At 38.8% G+C, this 18539-nt stretch overlaps 2 protein-coding genes across 2 annotated transcripts; one reads left to right on the top strand and one right to left on the bottom strand.

Moving 5' to 3' along the window:
• Window positions 1-237: 237 nt before the first annotated feature.
• RB195_000863 (uncharacterized protein) lies at window positions 238-6181 on the top strand (the record flags this gene model as incomplete). The annotated part of the gene is made up of 7 exons (XM_013440079.2): window positions 238-448; window positions 1438-1562; window positions 1638-1739; window positions 2136-2315; window positions 3110-3214; window positions 4525-4601; window positions 6016-6181. 7 exons carry the CDS (start codon window positions 238-240, stop codon window positions 6179-6181), a joined length of 966 nt encoding a protein of 321 aa, XP_013295533.2.
• A 4193-nt stretch (window positions 6182-10374) lies between these two features.
• Window positions 10375-17805, bottom strand: RB195_000862 (uncharacterized protein; the record flags this gene model as incomplete). The annotated part of the gene is made up of 14 exons (XM_064197400.1): window positions 10375-10540; window positions 10758-10881; window positions 10941-11056; window positions 11112-11218; window positions 11859-11969; window positions 12979-13112; window positions 13820-13926; window positions 14489-14652; window positions 14723-14885; window positions 14941-15078; window positions 15149-15303; window positions 16574-16661; window positions 16923-16998; window positions 17739-17805. 14 exons carry the CDS (start codon window positions 17803-17805, stop codon window positions 10375-10377), a joined length of 1716 nt encoding a protein of 571 aa, XP_064053281.1.
• Window positions 17806-18539: the final 734 nt, after the last annotated feature.

Genomic DNA, 18539 nt, shown 5'->3' with positions numbered 1-18539 from the left:
TGGGATTGTTTTCCCATTCGCTCCATAATCCCCATTCCATCATTCGTCGAAGGGCGTGGTCGATAACGGCGCCTCGTATACGGTAGTCCTATAAAACTCCGCCCAACTACCGTGCCCATGCCATGCTCGTGCACCACGCGTAAGCCACAATAAGCCCGGCGTAGCTCGAACAGGAAATCCTCGCCGGGATCAATTTCCTAACGATTAATCCGTTCACTCATAAGCTCCCGAGGGCTTATGGATCACAGCTTCCCCTCGCATTTGGTGTGTGCGGCTGTGTCGGCACTCGACGGCGGAATTGGCGCCGGTCTGTCAGCGCTAGGCGCCAGTTCCTCGCTACCTGATCTTGGTTCGACTGCCAGGACTGAGGACTATGATTCGAATGTATTCGGTTATTCTGTTCCGTTACCGGCGACGGATGGAAATTTCTCAACGAAGTTGCCAAAAAGTAAAGTTTGCTTCCTTTTTTATTCATGGAAAATAATTTTTTCACTCTCATGAGATTAACGTGATTTTCCCACTGATAACTCATCAAATTTTTCCAATTATCAACTTCACGAAATTTCTTCAAACTAAGCACTTTTACACGACCATTTGCTCTAACAACGGCGGTGTCTACATGAAATTCTTGTTGTGAAGGCATTCCTTGAAATCTTTCTTGGTTCTGGGAACGTTCAGTTCAAAGTATTTCCATCTAGTATATTTACCTTGCTACATTTCATTGTAATAAGCTGTAATCGTTCGAAAGCAAATTATTTTAAAAGAATATTCAAATCCTTTATATGAGCGTGGTCCTTTGCTTAAATGGCTCAATTTGCAAAGTAATTTGGTCTGAGGAAAAATCTTTCACTTTTCCATTTCTTTCTTCCTTCTCCGTCATCTTTCCTAACTTTTTCTTCTTATGACTTGTTTGACAACCACAGATCTCATATTCTTGCCCTTGATAATGGATTAGATCTCTGTAAACTTTTATTTAACCTTTTTTACGCAGGAGAAATAAATATTTACTGTTCACATTCCTTAACGCAAAGAGTAAAACCCGAACACTTTGTAATAAATTCAGTAGACAATTTCAGTAAATTTTGTATGAATGTAGCGATTTGTAGCGTCTATGACCGTTTTTGGGCTCAACATGAACCCGAAATCTGATGTTTGGAGTCTTTGGAGTGAAAACTTTTGTGCCCAAAACTGTCAGGAAATTCTCTTTAACTAATCGCAAAGTCTTTCTCAAAGAGGAAGTTTGAGCTAGGGTACTTACTTATTTGTCAGAGAAGTTTAATAGCAGCTATCGCACCTTGGTTATCCGATTTCCTGTTTACAGTGGAGAAATGGAAAGCTAACATCGATATATATTGTTTGTCGAAAGTTTTTTGGGATGTGAAAAATGGTCAACATATTCCTTCTCTCATTTCACGTTTCCGAACTTTGTGAATTTAGTCGAAGTGGACAAAACAGAAGATTTGGAGGATGAACGTGAAGAAACCAGCAGCGCAGTTTCGCCGACCACCTCAACAAAGGCGCACAAACCACGGCGCCAGAGAACTCACTTCACTAGTCATCAGGTTCGAAATCAGCCACATTACCGTAGTTCATCAATGGGGGTTTTGTACAATGCTTACAGTAATCATCGCTTTCAGCTGACTGAACTTGAGAACTGGTTCGCTCGTAATCGCTATCCGGACATGGCTACACGAGAAGAAATAGCGATTTGGATCAGTTTGACGGAGCCGAGAGTTCGAGTTGGTTTTGTGGTTTTATTGAGAATTTTTCTGGCTGACTTTATTTCTAAAAATCCCAAGCGTATCCAATAAGAAGAGTGCCTTTACTCCAACCACAACATCATTCCCATGTCCTATTTTGGTAACAGCATCATTGATGAGGTTTCACGCCTGCCGCCTGCTTGATGTCTTCTCCAACACATTTCAATTAGCCGTTACATCTTACCCATTAACGCCAACCCATTCACCATAGCCGTTCCTGTAATTAGCGCTGTCATTCCCCGGAGACGAGCAGCGTCATCAACCAATACTGTGCCTAAAACTCCAAACAGAGTTTTTTTTTCTTTTTTCATTTCTCACGTCATTATAAGATGATTATTCTTATTCATTATTTTCTTTCCATGAAATTTATTTTAGGTATGGTTCAAAAATCGTCGAGCCAAGTGGCGCAAAAGGGAACGCAATTATGTGGACACAAAAGGACTCAGCACTACTCTTGGAACATCGATGAGCAGTATTGGAGGACTACAAACTGGACTTGGACTCAGCAGTCTACAAACTGGCCTCTCACAGTCATTTTTGCACACATCCGGACCGGTGAGACTTCCAGAAGCTTATTGAAGACGCATTTTAGCACACAATCCCCTGCGCTAGTAGTCAAAGTAAGAGAAATAGTGTTTGCATGATCGCAGAGCTTTCTAGGAAAAGATAAAAACCAAGTGCTTTATGATTGGGCAAGTCAGGAAAATCTGAGTGAAATTTTAATGAAATACCTCTAAAATATAGCAAAGTTTAAAGATCTGTGCATCCAGGTTATTATTTATGTACATAGGTCCACTTATTTTGTAGTGCGGTTTCGAACATCGAATTATTTACAGGTTTATTATAACATCTACGTCGAGTTTTCATCGTCAAAAAATCCATCAAAGGGTGAAAATGGTAAATAGCCTGCAACTTTTCGGATTTTTCCGTTCTACGATCAAGTAGGATCGATTTGGAGTTTAATTGAATTGTTTTCGATTCTGACCTACCCTATCGACTACATCTTCAATTATTATATCATTTGCGTGTGCAACTTGACCCTCGTGGCCTGCTCCAAATTTGGCTTCTGGCGCTGCAGCCGGTCTGCCGCCTCTCCAACTTTCACCACTATGTTTATATTTCGCCAGCTGCCTCCTCGATACGGTAAACAGCACATGCAGTTCTACACAAAACACCAGAAGCCATTCGTTCAAATTTACTTACGCCTCTGCCAAGAATTTCACCGTATCTAGTGCTCATTTATTTCTCATATTGATTTTTTGAAAAATAAATTTGTAAACCAGACTGTAAAATATATGACTTTGTCTACGTTCATTAATCTCTTATTTCAACTCTTATCGGAATTTCAGATCGATGACACAAGTTCCTTCTACGGTTACGGTGGCGGTTGGCAGGCGGGGAACTACCAGCCGAGGGGCGGGCAGGCCACATTCAATTGGTCAATGAAAAATCAGGTGACTATTGCGTACTTCCGGAATCCACATCCATAAAATTCCTTCTTCATTTTCAAACCGATAGAATACGTTGGAATTAGTAATCGAGAGTAATTGTTGGATGGAGATCAATCCTTCTTTACCACTATTCTTTCGTGCTGGAGAACTTTTGGAGAAGTCGTGGATTTTTTTTTCTTCTCAATAATTCCTTTTACCTACTGCGAACGGAATATGATATTTTGGCAAAGTCCTGTTTCGGAATTAGCGAGAAATCAACAAATCACTTCAAATGTGACGTACATAGCAGCTTTGAAACAGTGGTCTGGAGTGGAAAATTGTAGAAGCCGAACAGAAACACATTTCTAATTCCGAAAGGGACACAAATGACAAAATCATTGGGTTCGATCGGGATTATCCGGCCCGCCACTGTGCTGAGATGCAACTAAAATATCCTGAGGAGTGGCGGAAGAGACCAACTCTCGTGTAGAACTATCAGAGTGCTAGCCATCATGCATCTGTCAAAATCTTCACTTTGCTTTCTTTCTCTCTCTTTTTTCACACATTTTCACTCTTTAAACGTGAACTTCAAGTTCCGTTTGAGATTGAGGGAAAATCAAAAATTCAAGGTATTCAGAGGGCTCCCATAACCTGATCAGAGTCTAACTTTTCCTGATACGGAAAAACAAGATGAAGAACGTGATAGCAAGTTGTACAAAGGCCTTTTCCAACCCCCACAGAACGTAAGAGTGTTTTCTTACTTCATCTTAGGACTTCTTCAAAAATTCGACTTACGAGTCCACGTGGGTCTTAAAATGAAGTGAAAAAACAGAATAAAACTTAAAACTATTTCGGGATCCTATTTCTGAAGCATTTCAAAAAAAGTTTGCTGTTAATGTAGGATAGCGTTTAAAATCTTCTAGAGTTAACACTGGAGAGAACGTTCAATATTTTGCAGTTTTTTCAAACTTCTTTCCCACAAGATACAAAACAAGACCTATGCATCAACATTACATTACCTTTATTGGTTCACCTTAATATCACTTAGTTTTAGGATATTTTGCAAAAAAAAATGGAAACAGAAACTTTGAAGCTCTTAAAAAAAAGGAAATTTCGAGAACAAAATATGCAGCTGAAATAGATCCCTGTTGATGAAACGCAAGACAGCTTTTTAAAATTTGTACACAAGGTTAGAAAAAATCTAAATCGATGGAAAAGGGGGAACATTTGTACCACTGCTATCTCCCTAATCCGTTTCTTACTTTACCTAACCAACTCTGAATTTTATGTAGCCATTTTTGATTTCCCATACATTTACACAAATATTTTTTCAGTTTGCATCCAGTCTTCCCGTGATGTCTCAAACGGGTCGGTTCTCATCGCCAATGTCTGCACTACATTCCATGCCTGGGTAAGTATTGGTGTTTGAATAGAAAGGTCGAATAAAAAATAACCGAGATTTTGCGAACAAAATGAGGTTCAAGCGGCGCCTTGAAGTTCGTCGGAAAACTCAGAGAAAACATGAATATTGTGGTCACATTTGCAGAAAAACATACATTCTTCCCATTAATCAAAAATTGAACTTCATCCTAAAGCTTGAGTCATTGCGTTCTCCTGGAATGATTTTTTGCAGGAACTTTCATAATGCCATATACCTCGAGTCATTTTCAGGCTTTCGATAATATTGAGAAGGTTGAAACGTCATGCCGTAAATAATGTCTTGTCAAAAAATTGTAGATAAAGCAAAGCAACAGAAAATTCATCTCTGCTATCATTAAGCTGTGAATTTGTGCGGTGTGTAACGTTTTGGGAGAATAACCTTCACATAAGATTGAAAAGTTAATCTCTTCCAAAAACTATTATTTAAAATTATGCATGGATAGTATACAACACGTTCCGGACATCATAATAGTGGAGGAAAGATCAGATCAATAATCTTTCTATTCTAATTATTTATTTCTAATTCTAGTCTGATATTCTAAGTCCCAGTTTCTCTACTTATTTTCATAAGGATTTTTTTGTTCCGTGAAGGACAAAATTAATGTGTTCTTGGAGAGCGCATAGTATTATATTTTGTCTCACTGCTTTGGTGGAGAGAAACAAAGTGAAGTTAAAGGTAAGGATAAGGAGGATAAGATAAGAAAAGGAGTAGACCCATTGAAATGTTTTTTAATTCCTAGAAATATCCATATGAAAGGTGGTGATACCTTATACAGGAGGAATTATGAACTGATCTCGGTATATAGGAGCATCACTATGCTTAGAAATGCCACGTGAAATAACTGGCGGGGCAACTAATACGAATTATTGTTCGATACAAAGTTCATACTGTAAATCTAAGCGATAATTTCCATATTACAAGCTATGAATTATGTTTCATGGTCCCAACCATGAAACAAATAATTAATAAAAAAATATTTTAAACTCTTTCCATGCGGTAATTGAAAATTTCGGCTGTAGAAACTACAGTAGGTGACATTGATACTTAGTGTCTTTAGAAGTTTTGATGAGTTTCTGCAATAATTTCGCCGTCGGAGTCGATTCATTACTTCCTCACTGTAAATATCGCAAAAATACTTTGGTTTCTCTTTCGTACATACATCACTGAGAGTTCTTCTTATGTGTTCAGGATACCGTTAGTTTTGCCAAGATAATATGATGCGTACTAATAAAAATAAATATAAGCGAAATAAAAGAATATAAAAATAAAACTTTAGACACTAAAAGTATGCAGTACAATACAATTGATTAACAAATAACTGGCCGAGATCACTTCAAGATCACTTGACGATTACTGTAAGTTTTTAATCGATTTGCATATTTAGCGCTACTCAAGCCTTACCGTCCACCCTGAATCAGTCCCTACAGCAGCATGATAAACTGAAACTTATGGATGGACTTAGCTCGTCGCTAAACGCTTCACCATTCCAAGGAGCGCTACCGCTCAATACCAGCTACGCTAACTCATGTCAGTACACAGGACCACTGTAGACGTTTTTTTAGTACTGGTAGTTATGCTAAATAGTCCTTTTCTTCCCTATCTAGTCTCTAAGGATTTCCTTTTTATTTATGCAGAAATCCCTCGCTTATTATCGCTCACTTCCTTGCTGAGGGATGCATTACTTCATTTTGCCAGTAGTTTCAAAGATTTCCTCATGAGATATTTTCTAGTCAGTAGATAGTGGCATACTCCAGCTTCACCGAGTCTCCTATTCATTTCCAGAAAAAGTGTTTCCCCTTGTACATCTTTTTTTCTATTTTAATGAGGTGTTCACTACAAATTTCTATTCTATTGTCTTTACCCTCGGATTTCTTGTGCAATGTCAATTTTTGAATAAATATTTAAGCACTAGTACTTAAATATTACTTATTAGATGTCGATCTTTGTATTTATGAGCTGCTTCCATGTCCAAGAAATTGTCGCAAAATGATGAGGCAATGATACTTATGTAATTTAGAGAAGCGGAATGAGGCGTACATATACAAGTCTGATTGCTACCTGCTTACGGTAGCCCTGCTTGTACCAAATGCAATCAGGTATTTGAGTACATTTTGCTAGCATAGTATGTTTGTATTGTACATAGATACGAGATGCACAGCTTAACCACATACTCCTAACGGACATTTCAGTGACGTTCATTTTCTGCTTATCTGGTCGCAAGCTACTATTATGTGTCCTTGAAAAGATCTGATGTAATAGCTTGTGTATGTGGCGGATGTAGTGTAGAGGTTAGAGGTTCCGCGGTCGCGATCATAGGTTCGAATCCGCCCTAGTGCTCACCAAGCCTTTCATCCCTATGGGGTCGATAAATTGGTACCAGACTTGTCTGGGAGGATAAAAGCACTGACTTGACACATCGGCTAGCCACCGCAAGTCATTGTGTAGGCCAGCTACACGTTCGTGAACCTCAAACGATTCTGAATCGAAGTGAAGGTAGGGGCGCATCCCAAGCGGATTGATTAACGCCAAGAACTTTATCTTTTATCCTTTAATAGCTAGTGTTGTGATGCTTACTTATTAATCGAAAAGTTCGAATTTCAAGGAACCTCGGGATAGTAAGAAGTTGTTTTGATTTCTTTATAAGGTGTACACGAGGTTGTTAAATAATTTTATTGGCTAACGTTTTGGCAAATTCGGCTTCGTCAGATCCTGAAATGAGCGATTCAAGTCGCAATCCAAACGAAAAAAAATACCTCCATAACCTCTAAGCCTACTTTTTAACCACTAACGTGCCGACTAAACTGAATGCTCACTTTGGATTAAAGAAGCTTAGTGGAGATCGCTGTCTGATCGACCATGAGAGCAATCAAAAGACCCATTCGGGATATGGTGCGAGTTCCCGCGTTATCGAGAGACATTCACATGTTGAAATACCATCAAACAATTTGAAACGTCAGCTGGTTGGGAATCGCTTGTATTATACCATCTGCACAACATCGACCTGTATTATTTGTTCTACAGGTAGGCCAGAAAACTGCTTGAAATCCTTTGTGATCTACCTGATTTCTTGCACGAACTGTGGTGACAAGTATGTTGATGAAACGGCGCCACAGCTATGTATTTGCATCAAAGAGCACGAAAACGGAAAGAATAGGTTACTGGAATGGATGACTTTAGCGCCCACTGAACAAAAAAACGACGGAGCCAATTTCGAAATTAGGTTCAGATCTTGGAAAACGAGTCTAAAATATTAGGTAAGAAATCACTGGAGGCAAAAGCTCTGAAGTGAATCGCAAGGGTAAATGTCTTTCGCGCCATCTCGAGTAGATGTTTTGATCTGAATGAGACCTTCGAATCATTCGCTCTCGTGATCGATCTGTCAGCGGTCACCATTAGGCTTCCTCAGTCCAGAGTGAGCATTTACCATAGTCGCTAGGTTAGTGGTTGAGAAGCAGGCTTAGAGTTTATCTGTTTTGTTGAGGAAAGATTTCGGTGTTTAGATAGTGGATTGAGCTCCCCTTTAAGGCTCCAAAGAAAGCGATTTTGCTGAAACGTTAGCCATTAAAATTATTTAACTGCCCCGTGTACAGCTTATTAAAAATCAATATGACGGCTTATTTATTATCGTTTGATCTGTCTATACGATTTTCCGCTCGGAATCAAACCATGTGGCGAGAAGCAAATCTAACGAGCCGCCTTACGAGGCTGCTCGCGGTTGCCTTGCTTTTACTACATTAAGCCAAGCATTTAAGCACACGCTCTGGACATACGACACATATGAAAAAGCTACGAACTATATAACTTGTACAGTTATATGCGGAACTTATCCAGATATTGCGAAAAAGTGTTGTTGTGGAGCACAGTGCTAAAATCCAACATAAATAAGTCAAATTCTTAATGGGAGTGCCGGGTAAAAACGCTCCCTATCTAAAAACGCCCGTTTCATATATGATGAGCTGCCGTATTTATTGATCATTTGGTCTTGGCCCGCGAGGCGACAAGTCTCACAGGATATGGAATGGCGAGGAATGGAGTTCTTGCTGTAGATCGAGAAGGTCTCGGCAGAGCCGTGTTCGAGTTCGGCACCCCTCGACGAAGGTGGTGATAAGACAAGAGTAGCCCACCATTTAAACAAAGTAAATGAAAGGAAACGCAATATTCAGTTGTATAACTCCATCAGTTTTCCTTCCGATTCTTGCCAGATATGTTCTCATGTCCAGAGAAAAAAGATCCCCAATAAGTTAAGCTCTGATTGTTTTCGCGTCCACACTGAAGTTGCACAGATCACATCCTTTCATCTCCTTAGACACAATGAGAATAGGAAAAATCTTGGCAAATAAAGCTTTGCAGCAAATCCAAAAAGAGTAGAAGCTATATACGATGTACGTGATTGCAGAATTTCCAAATTTCCTTTGTGTTTATGCGGTATGTCGTCTAATTTAAAATTTTATTGAAATTGTTCTTTGTAGTAGTTTTCAGCTGCTTATTTATTTATCATTTTTTTGAAATTTGATAAGTAGTTCTTTGTCTAAAAACAATTAATTGATGATTTAACTATCTTTGATTACCCGCGTTGTTTTGAACATTTTTTAGCGTACAAGGAGAACTGCTAAACTACAAATAAATTCAAGTATGATTTACATTCTTATTATCTTTTGTTGGCAATGCAAAATAAAACTAAATGTTATTCGTCTTTCAGTTTTTATCTTTCAGTAAGATAATCCCCGGGCACTTTTTACAAGATGCTACTAAACTGTCTGTGCGATATCTACTTCCACAAAAATGGAAAGTGGACAGGTTTAGCATAGTCAGTAAGAGACGGTACGTTCTGATGATTTTGAACCGTCCTAGTGCCGACCAAGCCTTTAAAGGTATCACCCCACGAGTCTAGGGTGGTGCGGATTTCACTTGGAGTATTCGTATACGGGATCGTAGATTATGGAGAGAGGGGTGATCCCGTCAATTTCTCCCTGTATCAGTGGAAACGGACAACCCTGGAAGAAGAGCGCTGTTTCTTACGACGTCCCCAATCGCAGCGCGCCACCTTTGCCCCGCCCCCCACCTGCGATTCGTCCGAATGGGTTTTCGACGAATCGCAGGCGGAGCGCAGTTGGATGGAACGCAAACGTTGCTCATGACAACATAAGTCGTCATAAGAAACAGCATTTCGCGGCCGTCTGTTTCCACTAATAAAGGGAGAAATGGACGGAATCACCCCCTCTCCATAATCTGCTGTCCCGTACATGAATACTCCACCTGAAATCCGCACCATCTCAGGTTCGTGGGCTGATGCCTTTAAACCTTTGGACTCTATCAGTTAGTACTGAACAGGTCTGGGAAGGTTAAAAAAAATGACCTGATTGTTGGCATCGGTATCCATCGATACCGATGCCAACATGTGTTCATAAAACCCCAACGATTACGAATTGGAGGCAATTTGGCGCATACTGAGCGGATTGATACGTCTAAAACTTTTAGGCTTTTATTTGCCTCCACATTGAAAAAAAAACAAAAAATATATTCAAATTTTACGAAGAATAGGAGATCTGGCTGGAATTAATAGCTGTTAAGAAGTAAAAAAAAATTCCGTTTGGAAAAGACTGTGCCGCTGCTGATGGATACAGTGGACAAGTGAAGGATTGTCATGCTATTCATCTTCCAGGTAATCAAACCACGAATTCGACAATCGAGAGAAAACACTTGAAAAAAAAACACATATGAGTGGGAGAAAATAAGAAAGCAGTCACGGATTCGACGAAATGACTGACTCAGAAGAAAGTTCATAAGAAAGATGCATTGCTTCTCCAATCAATATCATAAGGAAGGTGACAAGAAAAACCACCAAAGAAAATACAATAAGTAATAGTCTGTCCAGTACAGTGGCAAGATATTCCCATTCCAGAGCGTACCTAAAATGTTGGAAATGTTTAGTCATGTTATTTTCACAAAGTCCATACTTTCTCTTGTTCTACTGCATATATTCATGTTAGCAAAATGTTCAACCGGTGATAGCGGTGCGTTTTTTTGGCTTAACGTGGAGAGATGCGCGGACCATGGAGAAAAAAGCATGAATTGCAGTGAACGCGTCGCGGTCGCCCGGTTGAACATATTCGGTGTCAACTATACCTCCTTTTAAGTTTGCTATCAAGCAGACTATTTTCTGTTGTACTAAGTGCTGACAGACATTGCATCAGGGGAGCGGGCTCTCCATCCCTTTGAAACGAAGGTCGTGGTTGGAGGGAAGGTCGAGCTAAATTTGACAACGCCTCAATATTGATCGGAGTTAGCTTCGCTGAGAAAAGCATGTACCGTCACCGTTCCCGCTCATTTTCTCCCTCCTTCCCTTCTCACTTGCTTTCTTCGCCAGCCTTTTCCAATTATTCCGAGCTTTTTGGCTCCGCAATAGAGCGGCTTCTTCTGGGGTTCTGGAATTTTCTCGACTGTTACTATAATTGAGATAAGTTTGGCGATAGATCTCACTTAGGAATCAGCGATCTCTGAGGTGAGGAGAATTCAAACGCTGTCGCAGAAGGAGATTTTAGTAGGAATTCGTGCGTCGAGCTGCTTGACGGAACGTTAATCGCCTTCTAAAATTTTTCATTAGTTGTCATGTTGTATAAGATTCAGGTTTTTCAGAGTTCAAGGAACGTCAAGGAAGACAACACATATGTGGAAAAAAAATGGAGAGAGCAATTGAGTTTCTAGAGAAGAAGAGCAGTTGGGACGGATTTTTAGAGGTTTCAGATCGACTCACATCTCTGGTTCTTTGAAACAATCCTTGAAAATCTAGAAAATGCGTCGACACAGTGTTCGGACTTAAAGGAATTTCTTTGGTTTTCTATAGTATTTCAATATAAAAGGACTTGTTAACCTATTTTCAAGAGACAAAAGAAAGAGAATAAATCCAGATTATTCAGAAGATAACATTACTTAGGATACAAAAACAAGATCAGATCGGTAGGTGGTTAGTGTTTCGGGTGTTGTACATTGCTGTAGTCCCCTTGCGCAGTATTTCTCAAGATTACCTCAGTTAAGAGCGACAACAGGAAATGAAGAAGGATCTAAACTCTTTTCTGCCCTCTCTTTAACAACTCTACGGAAAAAATCCCTCAATGTTGTCAGAAGTGAGGTGTTGTGGAACACATATTTACATATATACAAGGTTTTTTTTAAAGAATAGTCTACAGTCCACAGGTAAACGAGTGTGAATAAATTTAACAAACGAACCGATGATTTTGGTGACTTATTATTTCTCTTCGAACGACCAAAATGAACTCCAGTCTCCTCCCATAACTCTAGTAACATTGTAGGAGGAGACATGCGCAACCATGAAGCGACCTGAGAAAAAAAAATTCTATAAGAGTCAGATAAGTCAAATGTTAAATGCTATGTTTACTACACTTCCACATACATTCTATTTTATTGCATCTATTTATTCTCCATATTTTTGTGAGACCAGCAAAATTCCCTTAAGAGTTTCACATAATTATGTAATTATGTGTTATGTTAAGGAATAATATCAGCTTCAAGTGCTAGAATAACGCTAGAATGAAGGTTGTTTATTTCTTCTGGGGTCCACTTCTCTAGTTTTTGAAGTAGTTGGAATCGCTCGGGAACGAGGTGTGAGCCAACCAAGAGTACTACTGTTGAAAATCTTTGCATTGTGAAGAATTTCGCGGAGGGTACGGTTGATATGAGATTCATTCATTCATCATTCAACATTCGTGATTACAGCAAATGTGTACTCCAATAAAACTATATATTTTCGCATTTTCTACTTGTTTAGCACTATCGTGTGAAAATATTATTATAAATCTACGTATTTTCCACGACTGGTTCAGTTATGTTAGTTAGTTAGTTAAACACCTCAAAATAGAAACCTTCTACGGTCAGCACAATACACGTATGGACGAAAATACGCATATATCGTCATTCATTCCTTGCCTCTTCCTCTTGGCACGCCTTGCCTTTGAGCGTAATAAATAAGTTAATAAATAAGTATTGATGATGTATTGTGGTCATGTTCTCACTGTACCCTCATTATTGTAAGGGACCCTAGAGAAAAATGTTTTTTTATTTGGTCGAAAAAGAGGACTGTTTGGGGAAATTGTTATAATTAAAAATCGAAAATTCGAAAAAATTCGAAAAGTCGAAAATTAAATTCTAGGTCCTATCACTTCCAGTTCCAAAGAAGTTGAGTCTTTCCAGTTCACGTAGTTTCAAATTTCATGGGAGTTTCAGTAGTTCTTGAACTACATGTGAAAAAAGAAGGAAATAGGGAGACAGCGCTTCATGCGAAATGAATGAATAACGTTAAATTAACAAAGATAGTAAGAAGAAAACTTACCTTATTGAAGAAAATAAAAGATATAAGTGGTGAAACAGGTCGAGCATACATTTTTTGGAGATGAATATTGAGTATAAACGCTGTGAATAGTGTACCAATAAAAATAACGATTATGATGGTGAGATAGAAGAGACCTGAAAAGAACACGATAGATTCCAAGCGGTCGCCTACACTTAATGGCACAGTTGCAGTGTGCGCCACTACCAAGCGAGTGCAATGTGGGTTCAGTTCCGCACGCTGAGAGTCGTGTCCGGTCATCACGTGTCCAGACTCGTAGATATTGCGTGCTAGAATGATGATGATCCCTGTGAAGATCCCTTCTAACGTCAATCTATGACTAGGAGATTCATGCGCAGGGCACAGTTCTCGTTTACAGTAATTGTGTGCTTAAGCAGTTCTTGTGTTAATTAAAAAAAAAATTAACTGGTAAATTATTTAATTTCTTTTCACTAACGGAGTAATTACCGGGATTAAATCAGTTTAGACCTTTTTACTAGGATCTTTGGTTGTTTGTCTCTTTTCTAGAGCAGCGCCTGTCAAATATAAAGTTATAGATCATCCATCATAAAAAATCAATTAATCTAATTCAATTATTGAAAAAGGCGACTAAACAGAGTGTTCTAGAATTTGCGTGCATAATTTTTTCCTTAAAGTTAAAAAAAACACAAGGAACAAAAAATATTACTATTATTATTGTTGTAGCTGCTATTTTAAGGTGCCACTGCTATTTTTGCAGTGCTAAGTTTCAAGGCAATGATCCTAGATTTTAAAATTTAAAAAGAAAAATAAAAAAATAAAAACTCTAACAATAAATATAAAAGATAAAATCTATGGACCTTACCAAAAAGTGGAACATAATCGCTTGTGGTTGGCATCTGTTCAGAAACCATCATCATCAAAATGGACATCGCCAATAATGAATCGATACCAAGTGAAAGTTTTTCACGTCTGAAACGAAATGCACTAAAATCCCACAATAAATGCTTGATATAATCGTTTTTTGAACTTGAAATAGTTTTCATTTTCCCAACAACATCTTTGTGATATGATATACTAAAAGGATTTCGCATCCGCATGTCGTGGAAGATAAAAAAAGACAAATAAAAAGACTTTTTGCTTTCAGGGATGTTTTCTTTCCAAACAGCTTCAAAAAATAAAGCTCGCTTTTCCGTTGCCTCTGTTATGTCTTTTTCATGCTATCTTAGAAATTCGGTCGGAACAATTAAGCTATTAAATTGTTGAAGAAAGAATTTAGATTAGTTTAAACATGGAAGAAAATAATTGCAAAAATGTAGGGGTTATGTAGAATGTCAATGTCAATGTCGATGTTAAAGACGCTACTAATAAGTGGTATATTTTTGTGTAAAAGCTTTTTTCATGAATTAAGTGCATGCAAGGGATAGTTTCATTATCGAGAGGTTCGGAGAAAAACAAGTAATTCCTGTAGAGGAAATGGAAAGAAGTTTCAAGAAGTGAACGAATTTCAAACGAAACTTTCTCGAGAACGAACCTTTCCGAACTGGTTGAAGCTGCTGTGAAGAAACCAGTAACTGCAACCATTGTAATTACAGATGTTGGTATCACTAGGTTAACAATGTAGTATAAAGGTTTTCTTCGAACAACGAGAACTGCTTCAAGCAACACCCATGGTTCTGGACAGCAAACGAATTTCTCCTGGAATTTGGTGGGCATGGAAGAACTCACACAAGTCAGTGAGCGAGAAAAAAAGGAAACAAGCACAGACCTCGACACGATTGATTTTGAAGCTGACCACCACCCATTCCTCGTTGGGAATAAAATTGTCGAGATTCACACTGTCAAACTCTGCCTCGTAATCGATATCGCTCTTGGAAGATGTCCAAGAGGAGATGGTCAGCTTGCACTCTTGTTGATCGTACGGAAAAAACCTACGTCGTTGGTTTTTCTTTCAGGAAAAATAGGAAAGATTATATGTCGATCTACCTTATATCAAGCATGCAACTCGTACGATAGAGTGCAGGATACATGAACTTGATTTCCGCTCCTCGCTCACCTTTCCAGAAATTTGTGGTCACCACAACGTTTATATATCGCTCGGTTTCCTCGCGATTCATAACTACACTACAAAAGGTGCGTATATCATCCTGAGTTGCAAAGTATCCATGAACAGCTCATAGGAGGTTTCTTGTACCTGTTATAAAGGTATGTATCAGGCAGCCATATAGCATCGTATGGAAGTATGGTGGTGTTCATCATTCCGTAAAGGTATGGATTCCATCCAAGAAAGTCATCTTTCCACTTTTGGATTACCCACACGTTCAAGTCGACATTTTGTTGTTTTTCGTTCTGAAAATCGATCTGTTTGGGGGATTGGGAAAGAAAACAGGAAAAAAGTGCATAAAAACAATCAAAAGAAATGACACAAGAAATTTTTTGGGGGGGAAAGAGGCAGTTCTCTTTTTTGCTTTTCATGACTCTATTAAGTTTCAGAAAAGTTGTCACTAGTCGGTTTTGATCCATAGTTGAGACTACTTTGGATAAAACTTTGTACATGGGGATTTTAAGAATGGTGGCAGAATAGAAACCACTTTCAATCATTCTTAACGATTTTATATACACGTAATTTTGCTTTAGACGCATGACATCCTGATAGCAAAGGTGTTCTCACATGCTCAGATTGAATACGTTCACACGCTAGCGACTTTAATTTTGAATATCGATTTTATTGATTCTCAAGCACTTTCTTACTAGGGTTTTCAAACCGACAGGGACTATTGCGTGCTAACGTTAGTGTTAGTGATAATGAATGTGGTAATTGTAACTAATCTTCATGAAAAATGGTTATTTTTTGTTTTTTGCGAGACTCAGGAAGTGGCCATTTAGTGAGGTTCACTTGTACTGATTAGGAATGCGGTAGTCACCTGAAGCAGAAACTCTTGTTTTATTGATTGATTTTAGTTTTTGTTTAAAGGCATCACGCCATGAATCTGAGGCACGGATTTCAGGTGGAGTATTCGCATACGGTACAGTAGATTATGGAGAGGGGGGGGGGGATTCTGTCCATTTCTTCCTAATTGCCGTAAAAAAACGGCCCGGAAGATGCGGCGCCGCACAAGCCTGGCGCGCTCCAGTCGAACTCCCTGTAGAAAATAGCGCGGCGGAACGCTCGAAGCCGTATTTTCCGAGCCGTTTTCTACGGCAATTAGGAAGAAATGAACGGAATCACCCCCTTCTCCTTAATCTACGATCCCGTATACGAATACTTCACCTGAAATCCGTACCACCTCAGATTCGTGGGGTGATGCCTTTAATTTCATTCTAGGCGTAGTGAAATCTCTTCAATACAAGTGCTCGCATGTGTTCGGATACTGTAGTCATCTAAGCCAAAATGGTTAGTCTTCAATGAGCAGCGTTGCAAATCTGCGGTGCGAGGATAGCGCACAGAGTTCCACTAAACCTCTCAAACAACATATCGTAGAAAATTAGGAAGTTATCATTTTCGTGGAAAGTGATTCTCAAGTAGAAGCGGGTAAGCCAGCTAAAACCAAGCAAAGCTCGTTCGACACAAATCCATCGTAAAGAGAAAAAGAGCCAAAAATAAGGGAAATTAACGAACAATTGCTAGTATTTGGTAGAGACTCATCGAAAATGAAACCGTTGTCGGTCTGGAGTGATTCATAACCGGGCGTACACGGGAGTCGTACCTGCAAGTGCTTTCAGTTGTTGAAATGTAATAGAATGAAAAATAAATGAATGTGATAAAAAAAGCCTTGAAGACTTCTTATTTCTCTAATTCCTTTCACATTTTAGTGGAAAGGAAAGTCAGTACGGTAGTACAGTACACTGGGAAGATTTTTCGAAGTAAAGCTCCAGGTTAATGTAAGAAAAACTTTGATTTTTACATTTCTTCCATGAACATGAGTTTCTTGAAGCTCTAGGCACAAGAATACGGACCAAGCACTAGCCTTCTTTTATCCATGAGATCCTTAGCAAGGCGTATATGTGGCAGGAACTCTCCCCGTGCATTCACCAAAGCGTCGCCTGAAACAGATGAATTCCTCGATTTCGGTTGCATAGCGTGTTTTTTGCTGGCACAAGCTGTTGGCTGTGAACGCGCAATTGTTCCCGGGTGGCGAATGGATTTCTCGATACGCTTGTTGGTGAGAGTTGTTTTTGAGGTGAGACCATTGTTTTTCCACCATCGTTCATAATTGATGGAGTGAATAGCCAGTGAGGTGAATGAGGTCATGTCTCATTTCATTCGTCGGCGATCCGGAATTAGCTTATAAAGCTATTCCTGCTTCACTCAGAAGCAGGAACACCTTTGCATGCAGAAATATGTATATATTTCCCGCAAAAATTCCCTTTAAATAGCACATATGTCACAAGTTTGTTCTTGAGACTGATTCAGTGCCTGGCAATTTTTTTTTTCAAAGAAAATATCGTTTAAAAAAAAACATTACGTTAGGATTGTAGTTGAAAACATGAACAGTACATAGAGAAAGGCTTTCTGAGGAGGAGGAAGAAGGAACTGAGAAATCCCAAACAGTCCAAAAAACATACTGAAATTTCTCCCTACTTACTGTACTCTTTCAATCGAAAATTGGGTGGTCGATCGATGAAACGATAATCGATAGTATGGTGATCATGAGCGCATTTTTTTGGATTTATTACATTGTTTTGCTTTTTTTCTCGTCCAGTTATGAATAATTAGGAATATTTGGCTGGGACCTTGCTAAAGCTACGATGAAAAGCAGAGTATAGCAGACAAGTAAACTCACGTGCTGACTGCACACCAATAATCCACAGCACCAATATGCACACAATTCTGATATCCGAGATAGACATTCTTAGAAAGACGACGTCATAAATTCTGGAAAATTCAGTAAGGAAACGTACAGGAGCAGAATTTTTAATTCGTAAAATGAACGCGGAAAAAATAAGAGAGCCAGAAGCTCAAGTCCAGCAGAGTAATTATAACGCAGCAATGGAAAACAACAATAAACGAACCGAAGCCAATAACTTCATTATCAGTCAGTTTATGAAGAATATGAACTGACTTTACGGATTTGACTTGCTCGGATAACCGAAAGCACATTGCACGAACGGGAACTAATTTACGTTGAAAGCATTGCGATGAATAAGTCAGTGTTTGACTGAAAATTGTGGAAATAACACGAATCCAGTGTCACTGGAAGAAAAGAGGACACATCAGAAAACGTACGACGCTTACCTGAAGGGATGTGTTCTTTGCTAAGCTAACGTTAAGAGCTTACTTACTAAGCGTGGAAACGTGTGAGATTTTTTTAATCACTGAAGGTTTAATACATTGAAGAAGGGAGAAATATAATTTAATCAACAAATCAGCAGCTGTGATTTAGGAGGTAAAGAGAAGTAATAATGAGGAGGCAAACTCGAATTACGTACTTTTCAAAATATTCAAAATGAGATGTTTTCTTGTGTTTTACATGTAATATTGTCGTTTGGTCTGCATACATCCGGATAGGATGAGGTATGTACACTAAGAACATAACTAACCTTCGTTAGAGAAAAATGTACAACGAACAGTAAAGATATAGAGT

The sequence above is a fragment of the Necator americanus genome, chromosome IV (assembly GCF_031761385.1).
Source record: "Necator americanus strain Aroian chromosome IV, whole genome shotgun sequence".
Taxonomy (NCBI): domain Eukaryota; kingdom Metazoa; phylum Nematoda; class Chromadorea; order Rhabditida; family Ancylostomatidae; genus Necator; species Necator americanus.
The sequence above is the reverse complement of the archived record's forward strand: the minus strand, read 5'-3'. Positions and strand labels throughout refer to the sequence as shown.